At 38.3% G+C, this 20,982-nt stretch overlaps 1 protein-coding gene and 1 long non-coding RNA gene across 3 annotated transcripts in view; one reads left to right on the top strand and one right to left on the bottom strand.

Moving 5' to 3' along the window:
- Positions 1-9,706, bottom strand: part of ZNHIT6 (zinc finger HIT-type containing 6) — a 65,948-nt gene extending 56,242 nt beyond the window's left edge. The window contains exons 1-4 of one of the 2 annotated variants that reach the window (XM_089920117.1): positions 8,866-9,706; positions 7,654-7,719; positions 7,460-7,566; positions 7,289-7,374 (exon numbers count right to left, since the gene is read on the bottom strand). In XM_089920117.1, the coding sequence (XP_089776243.1) occupies positions 7,289-7,374; positions 7,460-7,566; positions 7,654-7,719; positions 8,866-9,536 (930 nt within the window). In that variant the 5' untranslated portion in view covers positions 9,537-9,706. The remainder of the gene's footprint in view (positions 1-7,288; positions 7,375-7,459; positions 7,567-7,653; positions 7,720-8,865) is intronic. The other variant, XM_022580936.2, reaches the window with a different exon arrangement.
- A 304-nt stretch (positions 9,707-10,010) lies between these two features.
- The window catches only part of LOC111178362 (uncharacterized), a 75,228-nt gene continuing 64,256 nt past the window's right edge, over positions 10,011-20,982 (top strand). The window contains exon 1 of the long non-coding RNA XR_016394843.1: positions 10,011-10,054. This is a non-coding gene — a long non-coding RNA (uncharacterized LOC111178362). The remainder of the gene's footprint in view (positions 10,055-20,982) is intronic.

Here is a 20,982-nt window from a genome sequence, read left to right as displayed (position 1 = left end):
ATAGTTAGCTATATATATATATATGCCTGTTTCTATTACTAGTCAGGTAGCTTCATTCAGGGAGGAACTATGGCACTGCCTAGTACAAGGCTTAACTTAAAGTAGCCACTGATGTAGGATGTACAAAATGGGATATGAGAATTCTAGCTCTGACATGTGTTACTCCATGGATCATGTAGGTTGGTTGAGCCCATGCTAGCCCATGAAATGATCTGCCTTGCTTGTTTGGTTAACACAGTCTTAAACCTTCAACTTGGTTTACGATAGTCCAGATCTGCAATGTTCTTAGGTACCTGGTAGAATAAAGGAAGGCCTGTTTCTTCTAACCTTCAAAAAATTCCCACAAATAATATTTAAAGAAAAAAAAAAAAGCAGTACTCAACAAAAAACAAAAAAGTATAAACAATATAAGAAAACAAGGCTCAGTGTACTGGAACCAAAAGAGAAAAAAGATGTAGCTGAGAGAGCTCCCTATATATTCAGACACTAAAAAAATCATACACAGATTACAGAACTGCTCTGCAAAATTTAAAGGAATAAAAGAAAGCCTGAAAATATGTGCAGTGAAGAGAAACTATAAAAAGTGACTCAGCAGATTTTTAAATAAGCCAAACTAAAATTTTGCATTAGAGATAAAAAAGATGACAAAATCAGGAGAGGTTAAGGGGTAAGTGTGATATAGGGAGAAGGCCTAAGCCACATTTAATGGTAGTTTTAGAAGAAGAGAGAATGAATAAAGCACAAGTAATATTTTAATAGAAATGAGCTGATAATTTCCCATAATTGATGAAAGACACTCCACTGATTCAATAAATCTAATAATTCTCAAGTAAGATAAATAAAAAGAAAGGTGCATTTTCACAGTATAGTAAAAAATGCAGAAGACCAACAATAAAAAGAATGCATTCAGAGAAAAAATATTTCAAAGGCAGTTAAAAATGACAAATGACTTTACAACAATAAAAATGGAAGCCATAGACAATGGAAGAGTAATTCTGAACCCAGAATTCTATAGACAAAAATCATTTAAGAGTGATTTAAATGCCAATAGAGTAATCTAACCAGCAAACTCTCTCTAAAGGACATTCTAAAAGATCTACTTGAGGTAGAAAGTGATCTCTCAGACAGAAAGTCTAAGATGATGGCAGAAAAAATAAAGAGCAAAGAAAGTGGGAAATATGAAGATAAACCAAAACAAACACTGACTGGATAAAACAGTAATTATTGTATGGAGATTGAAACAAAAAAGACAATCTAAATACCTGAAAACAATACGAAAAGTCAGTAGAGTGTTAAATGGAATTTAAGTGTTCTAAGGTAACTGCGGGCAAACTAGGGCCAAATCCTGCCTGCTGCCTATTTTTATAAACAAATTTTGTTGGAATACAGCCCTGTGCATTTGTTTATGTATTATTCATGGCTGCTTTTTTGCTACAGTGGCAGAGTTGAGTAGTTGTGACAGAAACCATAAGGTTTGAAAAAAAGGTTTACTATCTGACTCTTTACAGAAGTTGGCCAACTCCTGTTCTAAGGTCATTGCATTGTTTAAGTACAGGCTTAAGGTACTGATTAACTTTAGATACTGATAAATGAAGTATGCATGCAATGTCTAGCCTAACTAATGAAAGGATAGAAAAAGGATGTATAAGTTCTAAACTGATAGAAGAAAAATTCAAATGATAAGAAATTACTCAATTAGTCCAAAAGACAAGAAGAAAAAGAACAAAACAAAACAAAGCAAGTGGACAAATAGCACAAGTAAGGTGACACAGTTAAAGTCAAATATATAGGTAATTTTTTAAAAAAGTAAATGAATTTGATGATTCAGTTAAAAGTTCCAGATTGTCAAAATGGAGAAAAACTGGAACCCAATTATGTGGTACTTTGAAAAGGTACACCCAGAACATGAAGATACAAAAAGGCCTAAAGTAAAAGTAAGGGACAAAATACACCATGCAAATACCAACCAAAGGACTGAAATAGTTCAATACCAGATAAAGCACACAAAAAGCTTGAGACAAAAAGGGTCACATCATAATGCCAGAGGTTAAATACACCAAGAATTTCCTGAAGTATGCATCTAATAATTTAGCCTTAAAGCATATGAAGCAAAGCTAACTGAACCACAAGGAGAAACATACAAATCCTTTTGATTTTATCTATTGGGAAATGTTAACACACCTCTCTCAGTAACTGATAGAAAAACAGACAAAAAACAAAAAAAACCCAGTAGCACTATAAATAATTTGAACAACATAATTAACAAATCTGACCTAAAAGGAATATATTTAGAATACTATATTTAGCAAATGCAGAATAATTTTTCTTTCCCAAGCAAACAGAGAACATTACAAAATCTGACCACATGCTGGGCCATAAACACAAGTCTTAACATATTTTAAAAGAATGAACTCAGAAAAAATATGTTCTCTGACCACAATGCAATTAAGCTAAAAATATAAAAGGATATAACAAAAGTCAAGAGGACACATTAACAAAATAGAAAAGGAATTCACAATAGCAACTGATCTAGAAAAGAAGAGGACACAAATAAGGATTATCACAAATGATAATATAACTTCTACAGACATGTAAAAGAAAATATGAAGAACTTTATGCCAATGCATTTGAAAATTTAAGTAAAATGGAAAAATTCTTAGAAAAATGTAGTCTACTAACAATGACTCAGGAAGACAGAGAAAACCTAAATAGTCCAATAAACAGTAAAGAATAAACTTCCCAAGCCCATTAATAAATTTTACCAAACTCCCATGGAAGAAATAATCCCAATGTTAGTTAATGTATCCAGGACCAAAATGGGAGCATTCCCAAATAATTTTATGAAACTAAAATCACAATGATATAGAAACCGAAGAATACCAAAAAGGAAAATCAGAAGTCATTTCACTCATGGACAGAAATGCAAAAATGAATGAATGGATAATGTGTACATATACATAATACAACTGAATTCTGCAAAGTATAAAAAGCAGGTATGATAATAATATACCATGCAAGTTTAACTTACAATAGAAAACTGATTAAAGGATTATTATTCATACTAGAATATTATATATTAAAAGAAGAAATAATCAAATACAGAAAAAGCATTTGATAAAATATAACCACCATTCATGTTAACATCTGTTAGCACACTAGGAACAGAACTTCTTTAATCTAAATATCAAACTGTATCTACAAAAAATTTAAAAGCAAACATCATGGTGAAATCTTGGAACTTTTCCCTCTATGATCAGGAGTTATGAAACAAAGATGTACAGAACAGTTAATATACCAGGCCCGAGACTGTTATCCTTAGAAAGTTCTGTTGGCAAGATTGGCTCTTGGCTGGTGTCTGGGAACTTGACTGACTGGTAAATGGACCCTACACTGACATAAAACTTTTCCTAAAATGATAAGAGTGGTTCACTGTGCTGAAATTGCACAAAAATGTGGTTTTATCTGCTTCCCTTCTGGGAGTGTGGAATTTGGCAAGTGCTAGGGCGAGGGTGTTTCTGCGATCAGCCCCCAATAAAAACCTTGGGCAGTGAGTTTCCCTGGTAGACAATAACTTCAAACATTAATTATCATAACCCATTGCCCGAGGAATTAACTGTGTACGATGTGACTCCAATAGAAGAGGACTTTGGGAAGCTTGTGGCTGGATTCCTACAGACTTTGCCCCATATACTTTTTCCTTTTGCTAATTTTGCTCTGTATCCTTTCACTGTAATAAATTTTAGCCATGAGTACAACTGTATGTTGCATCCTGTGAATCCTTTCAGCAAATCATCAAACCTAGGGATGCACTTCTACTTACAACATAAATATCTACTGTCATCAGCACTATTTGACATTCTTGGAAGTCCTAGCTATACCGAACAAGGCAAGAAAAAGAGATAAAAGAACAAGGACAGAAGGATAGAAACAAATTGTGATGAACTGTTTACAGAGAAAATCTCAAAGAATCTATAGATAAGGTATTGGGACAGACTTTAATATGGTTACTACTATAAAATAGACAACAAAAATATCTCATTCCTAAATACCAGCAAAGAGATAATAAAACATTAAAAAGAAAACACTACTTAAAATAGTATGAAAAAATAAAGTGCCCAAGAATAAATCTAATAAGAAATATGCAAGACCTTCACTGAGAAAGTTATAGAGATGTTAAAGAACCAAATAAATGCAGAGATACAACAGTCAAGGATTTAAACATTCAATGCTGTAAAATCCAATCACTCAAGTAACTCTACAAAATAAATGCAACCCCAATCAAAATTCCCAGGTGGGGAAGGTAGGACTGTACAATCAATAGGCTGATTTTTCATATTTGTATAAAATTACAAAGAGCCACAGCCATATTTTAGAAAATACTCCAGAAAATATTCTAGAAAAATGGCTATATTCTAAAAAATGAATGAAGTGGGAGGACTTACTTTTTCAGTGAGTTTCAGTAAAAGACTACAATAGTTTAGAGTATTGAGCATTGGTGTGGATAGATAAGAGGACCACCAGAATGAACAGACAGGCCAGAAACTGACCCAAGCATATATGGATGCTTGATATATGACAAAGATGGTCCTGCAGAGCAGTAGGGAAAGGATGAATTTTTTCAATAAATGGTGCTAGAAAAAGTAGATTATCCATGTGGAAAATTACATAGGACCTCCACTTGACATGCTAGACAAAAATCAATTCCATGTTTACAGACATAAATGGGAGATGCAACACTGTAAAGCTTTTAGAAAATAGTTACAGGAGAATAGCTTCATAACAAGGTAGGGAAGGATTTCTTTATAAACTCATAAAACTATTAACTATAAAGGAAACATACAACAATTTTTACTACATGAAAATTAGGAACATCTGTTTACCATAAAACACTAAAGAGAGTAAGAAGACAAGCCACAGAATGAAAGAAGGAATTTATAACACATACAACCAACTAACAACTAGCATCTAAAAATACAGAGAATTACTACAAACCAGTAAGAAAAAACAACTGACGAATGAAAAGATGAACAAAAGACTTAACAGGCATACCACAAAGAAGAATATCCAATTGGCCAATAAAATATTTGAAAGGTGCTCAATCTCTTTAAGAATCAGACTACAAATTAAAAATCATAATAAAATAACACAGCCATCAAACTGACAAAAACTCAGAAACTCTGACCAAGTCAAGTATTGGAGAGGATGCGACAACAGGTACACTTAAACACTACTGTGAGTATAAACTGGTATCACCACTTTGGAAAATGTTTTGGTAACGTATAGTCAAATTGAAGATATGCATACGCCACAACAAAGCAATTCAGCTTCTAGGTATAAACCCCAGAAAAACATATGTATAAGCAAACCACAATTCCTAAACAGAAGTGTTCACTGTTTCTAAAATTAGAAAACCCAGAGTCCATTTATTACAGAAAATCCAGAAATAAGAATGGTTCAGGAAAGGGCATAAGCTGGTGGCAGGAACTTTTGAGAAGCTGGTAATGTTCTAATTTTAGACCTAGGTGGTAGTTACATGGATGTTTACTGCATAATTATTCATTAAATTGTGTATTTCTGGACCTCCCTGATGGCGCAGTGGTTAAGAATCCACCTGCCAATGCAGGGGACACAGGTTCGAGCCCTGGTCTGGGAAGATCCCACATGCTACGGAGCAATTAAGCCTGTGCGCCACAACTACTGAACTTGCTCTCTAGAGCTCGTGAGCCACAACTACTGAGCCCGTGCACCACAACTACCGAAGCCCATGCGCCTAGAGCCTGTGCTCCGCAACAAGAGATGCCACCACAATGTGAAGCCCATGCACCGCAATGAAGATCAGCCCCTGCTCGCCGCAACTAGAGAAAGCCCACGTGCAGCAATGAAGATCCAATGTAACCAAAAAAAAAAAAAGTGTATTTCTATTTTATGCTTTTATATATGCATGTCATATTTCACAAAAAAAATTTTAAAAAGTAATTTATCTTTTAAGTAGAATTTAATTATGTCTAATTAAGCTTGAGGGAAAAAAAGACTTGGTGCATGGTAATTTTTCTTTCAGATGTGGGTAATGTCATGTCTGTACCAAAAACACCAATAAAATAAACTGTTTAAAAGGTACTAAAATTCTGCAACTCCAATACCAAAATGGTATTGAAAAATGAACATAATTCCATGATGTGATTTAATAATATTATTTTAGAACAATAGCAGTTGCAAAATACTTCAAATATGTAAGTTTTTAATTTTGCATAGTGCATAAGGAATGAAAAAGGGATGAAAGTATGAAAATTAAGTATATTAAAACAGCAAGTCCTGTTAGCTCTTCCTTCAAAATTCAAGTGTAATCACTTCCCAATAATTCTAACAGCATCCTCTCTGACTAGAACCACAACAGCAGCCTTATAACTGGTCTCTCAGCTTCCAATCTTCCACTCTTGCCTACTCAAGTCCACTTTCCAGAGAGCAGCAAGAGTGATCTTTCAAAAAGCAAACAGGCTCAATGTCCACCCATGGCTTCCATTTTTACTTCGAATACATTAGGAGCCCTCACTAGTTTCTTTAACCTCCATTCTACATGCTCCTCACTCAACTACGCTTGTCACCTTGCCCCTCTTTTAACTCCTCAAACACCCTAACTTCATCCCTGACTTTTTTTTTTTTTTTTGCGGTACGCAGGCCTCTCACTGCTGTGGCCTCTCCCGTCGCGGAGCACAGGCTCTGGACGTGCAGGCCCAGCGGCCATGGCTCACGGGCCCAGCCGCTCCACGGCACGTGGGATCCTCCAGGGCCGGGGCATGAACCCGTGTCCCCTCCATCGGCAGGCGGACTCCCAACCACTGCGCCACCAGGGAAGCCCCTGACTCATTCTTTACTTTTGCTTTTGTCTCTACCTGGAAAGTCTTTCTCCAAACCTTCACATGACTGCCTCTTTCTCATCATTCAGACTGCTGCTTAAATGTCATCTTTCAGAGAAGCCTTTCCTGACTACTGTACGGAAAATAGTACCCTTATAACACCCTCCTCCCCCAGCAAACAAACACCATTTTCATTTTCTTTAATTTCCTGTGTCCTATCTTCCAGATGCACTTAACATTACCTGAAATTATATTTGTTCCTCTACTCATCTCCTGTCTCTCCTGCTACAATACAAGCTCCATGAGGAGAAGGACTTTGTTTTGGTCACTGCTGTATCCCTAGTAACTTAATATATTTGATGAGTGAAAAAAAAAAAAAGAATCTAATTCATTAGAAGAAATTCTAACTGGAAGGGAGTAGAAGAAATACTTACATGTTTATTGCTTATTGGTCTTTTTAAGAAAGCATCTCTAGAAATATGGTCTGCTGTTCTTGCCACATCTTCCAAAAATCGATAATCTACAAATATCGAAATAGAAAAATAAACAAATGATATATGCCAATGGCCAGGAAGCATCAATCGGCTATGCAGAAGATGGCTTACCACTTAGGAGATTCATTTCAGAAAACTGTTGCATTGAAACATATGCAGTTTTATCTCGAACTCCATTACATGTCAGTTCTGCTTTGTGTTTCTTTACACAGGGCAAACTGAAGAGACAAAAGAGGAGGTACTTTTACACTTTGAGGTAAAAAGGATACAGGCAGAGATAACAGGGTAGGAAATGACATACATACCTGCAGGAATAGCGCATACAGCGTGGACATCTGTACTTTGCTTCTTCTGTACCACAAGTTTCACATCTACAAAAGCCCACATGAAACTTGATAAGTTATCAAATATTAATTTTACATGTTTATTTATAAACTTTTAATGCTGAGTCAATTACTATCACAATCAATTTCCAGACATGTAATCATAGTGAATAAAGTAGATGCAAGTAACTCTTATGAAATACTTGATAGCTGTCAAACATCATTAGAAAATTCTCCTCTAGGAAATGACAACTACATTTACAATGTTGTTAATGATACGTAATTCAAGAAAACACGTATTCAATTAAAAAAAATCATCTCACTTTGACTTCCTTTCCTACTATAATCTGAGAATGAGATCATTCGATATTTTAACTTGTAACTATTGACACTGTTAACAATTGTGTGCGTGCACATACCCAAAAGTCCAATCCATGAGCTATGTTTATTTATCTCAAAGGCAGACACACCAGAAAAAGATATAAGACCCAGGCAAATTTAGAGAGTAGCAGTTGCATCTTTCTTTCTCAACTCCTCACCCAACCTAGAATGGGCGTCAAAATAATCTAGAAATGCTATTATCCAGCATCTGTCTTCAACTGTTCTTTTAGGATCTTGGGATACTGACAATCAAACTACAGCTACTTCTGTTTTACTGTGTTCGAGACAGCGACAATCCCAAGAAACTGACTACTCTTATTTCCTATGCTGCCTCATTATCACACTGTAAGGAAATTAAATCAAAAGCAATAAATATTCATAGTACCCATAGAGAAACTAGACGGTTGGGTGAGTTCAAGTGTATTTTGTCTAATTTTAACTTACTCCACTTTACCCTTGTTGGTTTTATTAGACTTTTCCTCACACCTATTCTCTCTCAAAAGAATACTAAGCCAAGAGCATATTAAGTCAAGCCAGATTCTGGTACAAGGGCTTTCTGGTCCCAAGAATTTTCACTTCCTAACTTGGCCACTGGACACTAGTACCAACCTCACATATTTTCACTGAATTTATTGTCATCTGACAAAACCCTCCCTTCCCAATCGCCCTTCCCCCCATCATTCAGGCTCCAGGGACCCAAACTGGCACTTATTTATCATTATTCCACACCCTTCTGGTAGTGTAATTTCTTTCAGTCTAGACAACAGAGAATTCCATAGCTTTATTCCCCCAATGGAATTCTCCTTGCCCTACCTTGACATGGCCAGTTTCCGCTTGGAGCCCACTGGGGGATTTATCTGAGGCTCTTCTTTCACCTTTGTATCATCCATCACTTCTTCTTTAGGGAAATATTTCTCTTCTTTTACACACACTTCATCCATTATTTCCTCCTTCTTTACGTTCTGATCAAGAAACATCTCCTCCCCTTTAATCTTCAAGCTATCTTTCTTCTCTTCCTTCATTTCTAGCCAGTCCATCACTTCTTCCTTCACCTTCACTTTCTCTTCCTTTAGCTCTGGTTCTTCCACCTTCTCTTCTTTTAGCATCAAACTACTATCCGTCTCCTGCTTCACCTCCAACGTGCCTGGTTTTTCCTCTTTCACCTCAGGCGCATCCTCCACCTCCTGCTTTACCCACTGGTCATTCCGCATACCTTCTTCCATTTCTGACCAGTCCATTACTTCTTGCTTCACAACTGCTAGGTCCACTCGCATCTTCTCTGCCCTTGGTCCATTTCCTTCTTCCCCTTCCCCTGTCTTCCCCATTCCGGTCGGTCCATTCCCCGCCTCTCCACTGCCGGCCTCCTCGGTCCCTACTGTGCCCCTGGCTCTCTCTCCATCTGACTCGAGACGTAGCCGCGCCCCTTCAGCTCCACTCTGGAGACCTCCTCCCGACGTCTCCCCATTTTCAGCAGCAAACTCCATCAGCTCAAGATCCTTGACCTCCGTTGCCACTCTGTCCTTCAATATGGCTGGTCCACGCCAATAGGAATGAATTTCTGGCTACAACACCGACAGCGGCCCACGTGTGGATCAGAGAAGTAGCAAGCAGAAAACGCCGGCCCAGTGCGTCTATCCAAACAGTCGTAAAGCAACGCTTCCGCACATTGCCGCTTCACGACTTGTGGAGCTCTTTACGGCTTGCTGCAGTCCGGCACAGATCCTACGGGTTCCGCGTGAGGCCACGCCCACTGTCATCCCGCCTTCGGGGCGGGGTTTCGCCAAACCCCTCCCTTGGGGAGGCCGCGCCCTATGCACGTGGCCACACGCTTCCGCTTAAAGAGAGCGTCTCCGCGCCGGGGCGGGGGGAGAAGTGGGACCCTCACAGCTTTGTATTTGGAAGACCACCCTAATCTGTTCTGAACTTGCATGAAAATGGAAGAAACCCCTGATATTACGCCTCTCCATGCTTCAGTTTCTTCAGCAGTACTCCAGAGACGATGGTATTACAAATCTTTCGGTTTATTTTGATGATTAAGTGTAATCATGCATGGAAATAAGCTAGCAGTGATGAAACTCAACATATGGTCGCTATTATTATTGGGAATCCTGATAGGTTTCAGGTAGGAAAGAGGGCATGAACTTTAATTCTTTCACTTCTTTGTCCGTAACAGCCGGCATCAGCCAGTTCCCCATTTACAGCATCTTACAGGATTCTAAGAGAGAGAATATATATATATATATATATATAGAGAGAGAGAGAGAGAGAGAGAGAGAGAGAGAGATTTTAAAGAACCAAATAAATGCAGAGATACAACAGTCAAGGATTATATATATATATGTGTATATATATATATATATATATCACATATTTAAAGACTGGGCCAAAAATTCAACCCCCAGGACTAGAACATCTTAAAAAAAACCCAAAACACAGAAAACAAAAACTAGCCTGGCATCCGTTTCAGTTACTTTTGAAAATTAATATTACATACTGAGCATTAGGCATTTTCACCTAATCTTTACGTAATGTCTGTGAGATTCATATTTTTCTCTCTGCATAAGGAGACTTCAAAGAAATGGATTTTTAGCTGTGGGCTGCTTTGTGCCAATCCCTCAAATCCTGTTATGGTTTGCAGGGCATTTAACTGTTATCACTCATTCACATGTTCATCAGGGAATGGGAATTTTGAATGGGTGAGCAGAATGAGGAAATTTTGAAACCTTAGTTGGGGCTCCACTGATACTGTAGCACTGGAAGGAGCACTGAAGTAAGTTGGGAAAGTTTCGTAAAATTTTTTTTATGGGTTACGAGGAAGAGGCTTGCAAAGGAGTCATATGGACAGTGTTTTGTCAATATACTTAGAGGTGCCAGCTACCCATGGAGTCAAAAAGAGCCTGACTGGTAACCGTGTTACCGACCAGGATTCTTGGACTCCTTAATCAATAGAGATTGATAAGAGGCCAGATAAGAAAATCAGGCAAGAGTTTATTGGGACTAGTGCTGCAGCACAAGGGAGCGAAAACAAATAACAGGTGCCTTTGTTGGCTCGTGGGGTGGGGCAGGAGGGAGCTGGTTCCTTTACATGCGGTGAGGATAGGGGTGGGTCAGGAGTCCACCTGAGGGGTGGCTTAGGTGGTCTGCCTATCTCCTTGGTGGTGCTGTGTGCAGGGTGCAAGTGCAGTACCCTGCTTTTGCTGCAGACTCCTGAGAAGTGGCAGTTGGGTTTTTGGTCTTTTTGTATCTTCTTGTTTTTAATTTGCCCCACCTGCACCTGCACACAGTTATTTTTAGTCCCTTATAGTTTCTTTGTATTCTGTTACTCTTTGTCCAGGTGCAAGCACTGCAGCAAAGGGTCCCAGGTCCCACCTGTCTCAGATTTGCAGGCCAGATTACATGTTTATACTAGGAATAGGGGCTAAATGACAGAAAGAATCCATGTGGCCTTGCTAAAGACAACATTTGGGGCATGAGAACAAGAGGAAGTGTTTATTCCCATGAGAATAACGGATGTCTATTTAAAATCACAGAGGAAGTTGTGAAACTACAAATCAGACACCAGAAGCAAAGACGCTTTGGGGTATTTTGGATATTTGTCATTTTCCTACATTTGTTCTTGTAATCTGTGTGTTTTTTTCACAGTCACTGGAGGGAATATCGTTAAACCAGTAAGGATTCTTGAGAGTATCGCAGCTAGTCACTTAACTAAGTTAAACAATCAGCACTTTAGGACTGTAGTTTTGATGGAGGTATCAGAGGTTGTGATGTTGTTAAATGGCAGTTTTGAAGGAAAAGGGGAATTTGAGTGGTCCTGCCGGAGAGAACTTTGGGTTGTTGGAGTATAGAGCAAGGGTATTGCCTGCAGGGACAGACATGGCAGGGACGGGGGGATGAAGTTATTTGTGGGGCTATCGTTGAATTCCTATCCAGTTCCTCAAACCCCTTTCCCTCCCTTTTCTACCTCAATGGAGTAGAGGGACAAGCCCAGCTCCTGCAGTATAGGATTGAACCTTCATGCCATCCTCTATCATCTCTGTCTCCCAGCCCTGCACCAGGCATCCATGGTGCAGCTCTCCTACTCACTTTGGGAGCTGGCCCTTTGCCGAAATCATAGTTAAGTTCAATTTAACAGCTAGAAAGCTGGGGATACTTTCTAGGAAAGCATCTAAGCTAAGACTGAAATACCATGAGAGAGTGTATATTACGGACGGTTAAAACCATTTTGGTGGCTCAGCAGGCAGTGTGTAATCAGGTGGCTGGTTGACTATAGGGTAAAGATTAGGAGGGCCTTTCCTGACCACTTAATGGACAGGGAAGAAAGTGAAGACCCAGAGAAATAAAATGATTTGCTCAAGATTACGTGGCTATTAGTGGCAGTACTCGAACAAAATTCATGATCTGGTCAAAGCCTTTGTTCGCACCTGAGCCTGGTTAAAATAAAGGCTGGAAAGTGGAAGTGCAGCTGGGCCCACACAAGAAGCAGGAACCAGAAAGCCTGGAAGCCTGAATTTTATCCTGTGGGCATGTGTTGTGATGGGTTGCATGTTGGGTTACTGAGAAACAGATGCTGATAGGAGTTATTAGGGTTCAATGCCTGTGAAAGGAAGGAGGAGGAAACAGGATAGGTCAAAGAGAGAATTTAAGATGTGATGCAGGTCTGACGAATCCGGGTAGCTCTGGAGAAAGCGTTTTCTTTCGAGTGTCCTGCATCAGGCGGAACCGCTCCATGCTTTATATCTGACCCCACTCAGTCACCTGATGCAGGCTGCCCCAGAAAGGGCGTGATCTTGGGCAGTAGGCTTCTCTGCAGCTGGAGCTGACAGCTGGAGGCTGATGACTGCACTTCTTGTGGCTCGTATCAAGTTCTTCGAAGGGGGATCTCGGCGGCACCTCTCCATGGCTACCACAGTGTGAATGTGTGTTTGCCTCGGTGGCCACAGGGCCTTTTGTCACTGAATCCGCTGCGTTCTTCTTTCTTTAAGGCCAGTTGTCTCTCTTTTCCATGTACCTTGTTAAGAAATACAGCCACTCCACAACCCCCGGGTTTATATATTCTCAGTGTGTGTAGTCATGGAGACTCACTATTGTCCAATTCCAAATGTCTGGGGAAGAGTCTGATTGGATAAGCAAAGTAAAGGGGGTAGGATCTCTTAGTGTAAACATGATGGTGGAGTTGTCAGGGAAGACCAGTTTGATCTGGGCAGTGTTCTCTGATGACAATGGGAAAAGTACTGGGTTTAAGTCTCCAAGCTATGTGCTACTAGCTACTAGTAGCCACTAGTTGTGTGACCACACCACGTCTAATTTGGTTTCTTCATCTGTAAAATGGAGATAGTTATACCTATTTAACAGAGCTGTTTTGAGAATTAAATGAGAAAATGTATGTGAGCTTTTAAACAGTAAAGCATTTTATAATTATAAGTATTATTTTCCTCATTCTACTAGTAATTTTGAAAGCTTCACTGGTGACAGCTTCCTTGTTTTCTCTTTCAGACTGTGGAGGACAAAGCTGAGATAATCACATTCCCCAGTTCTCGGCACATTCTCACCATGTGCAACAATCCTTTCTTTAATGTTTTCGTCATTTGTCCATCTCCACTCTCATTACCCCCCCTCACTCTCATGCATTTGATATGGTTCCTTACGTAAACACGTCTTTGTGAAATACATAGTGTTGTTTTATTGTGTGTTATTTGTAACAGCTTCCTTGAGGTATAATTCACATAAAAATACACCTATTAAAAAGATACACCTATTATAAACTTACCTAACTTTAAATTTATGGAGCTGTGCAACCATCACAACAGTCCAGTTTTAGAACATTTCCATCTTCGCCCCAAATTCCATTGTTTCCATTTGCAGTCAATCTCTGTTCCCAGGCAACCATTGATCTGTTTGCTTTCTCTATAGATTTGCCTTTCTTGGAAGTGTCATATGAAATCATACAATATGTGGTCTTTTGAGTTTGGCTTCTTTCATTTAGCATAAAGTTTTTGAAGCTTACCCATGTTTTAGCATGTATTGGTAGTTTGTTCCCTTTTTATTTCTGCATAATATTCCATTGTATAGATATATCACATTTTGTTCATTCCTTTACTAGCTGATGGACATTTGGATTGCTTCCAGGTTTGGTATTATGAATAATTCTACTTCCACATTCACATATAAGTCTTTATGTATACATATATTTTCATTTCCCTTGAGTAGATAGGTACCTGGGAGTGGAATTTCTGGGCCATGTAGAAAGTTTATGTTTAATTTTTTAAGAAATAGTCAAACTGTTTCCCAAAATAGCTATTCCATTTTACATTCCCACTGGCAAAGTATTAGGGTTCCAGTTTCTCTACATTTCTTGCCCAAATTTGGTATGGTCAGTCTTTTTGATAATGGGTATATAGTGGTATCTCATTGTGAATTTAATTTGCATTTTCTTAATGACTAGCAATGATGTTGAGTATCTTTTCATGTGCTTACTGGTCATTGTATGTGAAATGTTTATTCAAACCTTTTGCCTATTTTTTCTTATGTTATCTTTTACTTTTTAAGTTTAAAAAATTTAATACAATTTTACAAGGTTATTTTCCATTTAGTTATTACACAGTATTGGCTGTATTCCCTGTGTTGGTATAATACATCCTTGAGCCTGCCTTACAACAAATAATTTGTACCTCGCACTCCCCAACTCTTATATTGCCCCTCCTGCCCCCCCCCCCACCCAAGTGGCTACCAGTAGCTTGTTCTCTATATCTGTGAGTCTTCTTTTGTGTTATGTAATAGCGGCGGGGCAAGCGCACAGCTATTAGCCCACGACCGTTAGCACTTGGCGGTTAGAGGTCCCGCTCTGCCAACAGTCTGCATGCAGTGTTCCTCGGGGCAGAGAGTGCCGTGAGAGGCGTATCTCGGCCTTCTCCCTGGGGCCCTCCAGGCCCCCTGGCCTTGGGCTGGCGGGTGAGCTGGGGAGCTGGGGACAGGCTGAGGGCTGTGTCCTGCAGGACTCCAGAGCCCTCACCACAGCCACCCACTGGCCGGACCCAGGCCTTGAAGTAGCAGCGACCCTCTCCCCCATCCCCACCTCTGTGACCTAACGGTGGCAGGCATGACCATGGGTCGCAGTCTGGGAAATCCGGCACCCGTTTGGGTGGCCTGAGGAACCTGAGGGCCAGTTGAGTCCTGGGCACTTTGCTCCCTCACTGGTGATGGCTGGGCAGGGTCTGGGACTTGGCCCTGAGGGCGCCACCAACTGAGATCTGCCTCCTCAGCTGCATCTGGGCACTGGTGGGAGGACCCAGACTGGGTACTGGACGAAGGCTCCTGGGCAGGGTAACCAGACCGCAAAGGGACCCCTTCCTTTTAGACGGGGCTTGGACCTCGGAGGTCAAAAGTTGAACCTTGGGTCCTTGCCCTTTCTCGTCAGACAGAGAATAACCTCTGTTTCAGTGGAGGTTTACAGAACATCATGACCTATGACCTGACCTCAAAAACGAAGGATCTGACACCAAGAAGTTTGCAACAACTAACCACGCCCCTCCCTCACCTTTCCTATAAAAGGCTTTGCTAGAAGCTTTTGGGGAGTTTGGGGTTTTTAAGGCCTGAGCCACCTGTCTCCTTGCATGGCCCTGCTTTCTCTGCTTCAGACTCCAACATTTTGATATTGTTTGGCTTCACTGTGTGTTGGGCACATGGACTTGGATTGAGTAACAGTTATATTCACTAGTTTGTTGTATTTTATAGATTCCACATATAAGTGATATCATGCATTATCTGTCTTATTTCACTTAGCATAATGCCCTCCAAGTTCATCCATGTTCCTGCAAATGGCAAAATTTCGTTCTTTTTTATGGCTGAGTAGTATTCCATTGTAAAGACATACCGCCTCCTCTTTACCTGTTCATCTGTTGATGGACCCTTAGGTTGCTTCCATATCTTGGCAATTGTAAATAATGCTGCTATGAACATTGGGGTGCATGTGTCCTTTCAAATTAGTGTTTTTGTTTTCTTCAGATATATACCCAGGAGTGGAATTGCTGGGTCATATAGTACTTCTATTTTTAGTTTTTTGAGAAACCTCCATACTGTTTTCCACAGTGACTGTGTGAATTCATATTCCCACCAACAGTGTACATAGGTTTGTTTGTTTTTTGTTGTTTTTGAATTGCTTAGTTTTAATTGAATGAATTCAGAATTGGGAGACTTTTTCCAAAAAATATGTGAAACTTACACCTAAAATTCAAGGCTTTTTAGAGCTTTAGAGTTATGGTTTTTCTTTTCTCATTCTCAATGAGTCCCTCTCTCTCTCTCTTTTTTTCTGTCTCTCTGATTCTGGATTTTTTACATAATCATTTATGCATAAAGTTTTGAGCCAGGAGAAGGTAAAAAACATTGTGGAATTCTTGGAGGTCCTTAGAATGCTATGGGTTGCTAGAGTTCAAAGTAGTTGTCTCTACTGAAATGGACAAAGTGAGACTAATTCTTTTGGCTTATCAGGAGGGTATGCATGGATTAAGTGTGATCATAGTATAGTAAAACTGTTTATTTTTAGATACATCTAAATGAATATTACCCTTCTGAGTAGTCAACTAGGGATTGCATATACTTATTTTTCTTGATGCTCTTGTTTAAAAATAGGTTTTATAACTTTTTTCTTAGATTTATCTTCTGGAATAGTTTGAATCAAGGTAAAGCTTGTTTCACATATTGTTTTTGATTTTTTTTAACATTTTTATTTTATATTGGAGTAGAGTTGATTTACAATGTTGTGTCACTTTTAGGTGTACAGCAAAATGATTCAGTTATACATATATGTATAATTCTCTTTTTCAGATTCTTTTCCCATATATATTATTAAAGAATATTGAGTAGAGTTCCCTGTGCTATACAGTAGGTCCTTGTTGAGTATGTATTTCATATATAGTAGTGTGTATATGTTAATCCCAAACTCTTAATTTATCCCTCCCCCCACCTTTCCCCTTTGGTAAACATGTTTGTTTTCTGTGTCTGTGAGTCTGCTTCTGTTGTGTAATTAAGTTATTTTGTATCTTTTTTTTAAGATTCTACATATAAGTGCTATTATATGATATTTGTCTTTCTCTGTCTGACTTGCATAACTGTAATAATCTCTAGGTCCATCCATATTGCTGCAAATAGCATTATTTCATTCTTTTTTATGTCTGAGTAATATTCCATTGTATATATGTACCACATCTTCTTTATGCATTCCTCTGTCAATGGACACTCAGGTTGCTTCCATGTCTTGGCTATTATAAATAGTGCTGCAATGAATATTGGGGTGCATACATTTTTTCGAAGCATGATTTTCTCCAGATGTATGCCCAGAAGTGGGATTGCTGGATCATATGGCAACTGTGTTTTTAGTTTTTGAAGGAACCTCCATACTGTTCTCCATAGTGGCTGTACCAATTTACATTTCCACCAACAGTGTAGGAGGGTTCCCTTTTCTCCACAGCCTGTCCAGCTTTTATTGCTTGTAGACTTTTTGATGATGACCATTCTGACTGGTGTGAGATGAAACCTCATTGTAGTTTTGATTTGCATTTCTCTAATAAGTAGTGATGTTGAGCATCTTTTCATGTGCTTTCTGGCCATCTGTATGTCTTCTTTGGGCAAATATCTATTTAGATCTTTCACCCATTTTTTGTTTTTTTGATATTGAGCTGCATGAGCTATTTGTATATTTTGGAGATTAATCTCTTGTCAGTTGCTTCATTTGTAAGTATTTTCTCCCATTCCATGGGTTGTCTTTTTGTTCTGTTTATAATTTCCATTGCTGTGCAAAAGGTTTTAAGTTTAATTAGGTCCCATTGGTTTATTTTTGTTTTTATTTTCATTACTCTAAGAGGTAAATCCAAAAAGATATTGGTGCAATTTATGTCAGAGTGTTCTGCCTATGTTTTCCTCTAAGAGATTTATAGTATCTGGCCTTACACTTAGGTCTTTAATCCATTCTGAGTTTATGTTTGTGTATGGTGTTAAAGAATGTTCTAATTTCTTTCTTTTACATGTAGCTGTCCAGTTTTCCCAGTGCCACTTATTGAAGAGACTGTCTTTTCTCCATTGTATAGTCTTGCCTCCTTTGGTGTAGATTAATTGACCATAGGTACATGAGTTTATTTCTGGGCTTTCTATTCTGTTCCTTTGATCTATAAGTCTGTTTTTGTGCCAGTACCATACTGTCTTGAATACTGTAGCTTTATAGTATAGTCTGAAGTCAGGGAACCTGATTCCTCCAGCTCCATTTTTCTTTCTCAAGATTGCTTTGGCTATTTGGGCTCTTTTGTGTTTCCATACAAATTTTAAGATATTTTCTTTAGATCTGCATAAAATGCCATTGGTAATCTGATAGGGATTGCATTGAATCTGTAGATTGCCTTGGGTAGCATAGTCATTTTGACAATATGAATTATTCCAATCCAGGATCATGGTATACCTTTCCATCTGTTTGTGTAATCTTCGATTTCTTTCATCAGTATCTGTATACAGGTCTTTTGCTTCCTTAGGTAGGTTTATTCCTAGGTACTTTATTCTTTTTGATGTGATGGTATAAGGGATTGTTTCCTTAATTTCTCTTTCTGATCTTTTGTCGTTAGTTATAGAAATGTAACAGATTTCTGTGTATTAATTTTGTATCCTGCAGCTTTACCAAATTCATTGATGAGCTCTAGTAGTTTTCTGGTGGCATCTTTAGGATTTTCTATGTGTAGTATCATGTCATCTACAAACAGTGACTGTTTTACTTGTTTTCCAATTTGGATTCCCTTTGTTTCTTTTTCTTCTCTGATTGCCATGGTTAGGACTTCCAAAACCATGTTGAATAAAAGTGGCAAGCCTGGCATCCTTGTCTTGCTCCTGATCTGAGAGGAAATGCTTTCATTTTTTCACCATTATGTTAGCTGTAGGTTTGTCATATATGGCCTTTATTATGTTGTTGGTATGTTCCCTCTGTGCCCACTTCCTGGAGAGTTTTTATCATAAATGGGTATTGAATTTTGTCAAAAGCTTTTTCTGCATCTATTGAGATGATCATATGTTTTTTATTCTTTAGTTTGTTGATGTGGTGTGTCATACTATTTAATGTGCAGTTGTTGAAAAATCCTTGAATGCCTGGGATAAATGCCACTTGATCATGGTGTATGATTGTTTTAACGTATTGTTGGATTCAGTTTTCTAGTATTTTGTTGAGGATTTTTGTGTTGTGTTCATCAGTGATATTAGCCTGTAATTTTGTGTGTGTGTTTGGTATCTTTGGTGTTGGTATCAGGGTGATGGTGGCCTCATAGAATGAGTTTGGAGTGTTCCTTCCTCTGCAATTTTTGGGAATATTTTTAGAAGGATATGTTAATTCTTCTCTAAAAGTTTGATAGAATTCGCCTGTGAAGCCATCTGGTCCTGGACTTTTGTTTGTTGGAAGTTTTCAAATCATAGTTTCAATTTCAGTATTTGTGATTGGTCTGTTCATATTTTCTATTTTTTTCCTGTTTCAGTCTTGGGAGATTGTACCTTTCTAAAAATTTGTCCTTTTCTTCTAGGTTGTCCATTTTATTGGCATATCGTTGCTTGTAGTAGTCTCTTATGATCCTCTGTATTTCTGTGGTGCCTGTTGTAACTTCTCTTTTTTCATTTCTAAGTTTATTGATTTGAGACCTCTCCCTTTTTTTCCTTGGTGAGTCTGGCTAAAGGTTTAAGAATTTTTTTTAATCTTTTCGGAGAACCAGCTTTTAGTTTCATTGATCTTTTCTGTTGTTTTCTTCATCTCTATTTCATTTATTTCTGCTCTGATCTTTATGATTTCTTTCCTTCTACTAACTTTGGAATTTTTGTTCTTTTTTTCTCTAGTTCCTTTAGGTGTAAGGTTAGGTTGTTTACTTGAGATTTTTCTTGTTCCCTGAGGTAAGACTGTATTGCTATAAATATCCCTCTTAGAACTGCTTTTGCTGCGTCCCATAGGTTTTGGATCGTTGTATTTTCATTTTCATTTGTCTCTAGATACTTTTTGATTTCCGCTTTGATATCTTCAGTATTCCATTGGTTCTTTAGCAGCATATTGTTTAGCCTCCACGTGTTTGTTTTTTATGGTCTTTTCTTTGTAGTTGATTTCTAATCTCATAGCATTGTGGTCGGAAAAGATGCTTGATAAGATTTCAGTTTTCTTAAATTTACTGAAAATTGCTTTATGACCAAGCATGTGATCTATCCTGGAGAACGTTTCATCTGCACTTGAAAAGAGTGTGTGCTCTGCTGCTTTTGCATGGAATGCTATATAAGTAATAATTTAGTCCATCTCGTCTAATGTGTCACTTAAGGCCTGTGTTTCCTTATTGATTCTTTGGATCATTTGACCATTGATATAAGTGAGGTGTTGAAGTCCCCCACTATTATTTTGTTACTGTGGATTTCTCCTTTTATGGCTGTTAGCATTTGCCTTATATATTGAGGTGTTCCTATGTTGGGTGCATATATATTTACAGTTATTACATTTTCTTCTTGAATCGATCCCTTGATCATTATGTAGTGTTATCTTTGTTAATTATAACAGTCTTTATTTTAGAGTTATTTTGTCTGATATGAGTATTGCTACCCCAGCTTTCTTTTGATTTCCATTTGCATAGAATGCCTTTTTTCATCCCCTCACTTTGAGTTTGTGTGTGTCCCTCGATCTGAAGTGGGTCTCTTGTAGATAGCGTATATATGGGTCTTTGTTTTTGTATCCATTTAGCCAGTGTGTCTTTTGGTTGGAGTGTTTATTCCATTTATATTTCAGGTAATTACCAATATGTATGTTCTTATTGCCATTTTGTTAATTGTTTTGGATTTGTTTCTGTAGATCTTTTTCTTCCCTTCCTCTTTTGTTCTCTTCTCTTCTTTGGTGACGCTGTTTAGTGTTGTGTTTGGATTCCTATTTCTTTTTTGTGTGTA

Source organism: Delphinapterus leucas, chromosome 1, assembly GCF_059928025.1.
Source record: "Delphinapterus leucas isolate spDelLeu-1000000601 "Yukka" chromosome 1, BTC_Dleu_Yukka2, whole genome shotgun sequence".
Classification (NCBI taxonomy): domain Eukaryota; kingdom Metazoa; phylum Chordata; class Mammalia; order Artiodactyla; family Monodontidae; genus Delphinapterus; species Delphinapterus leucas.
Note: the sequence above shows the minus strand (reverse complement) of the source record. Positions and strands in the feature narration are given on the sequence as shown.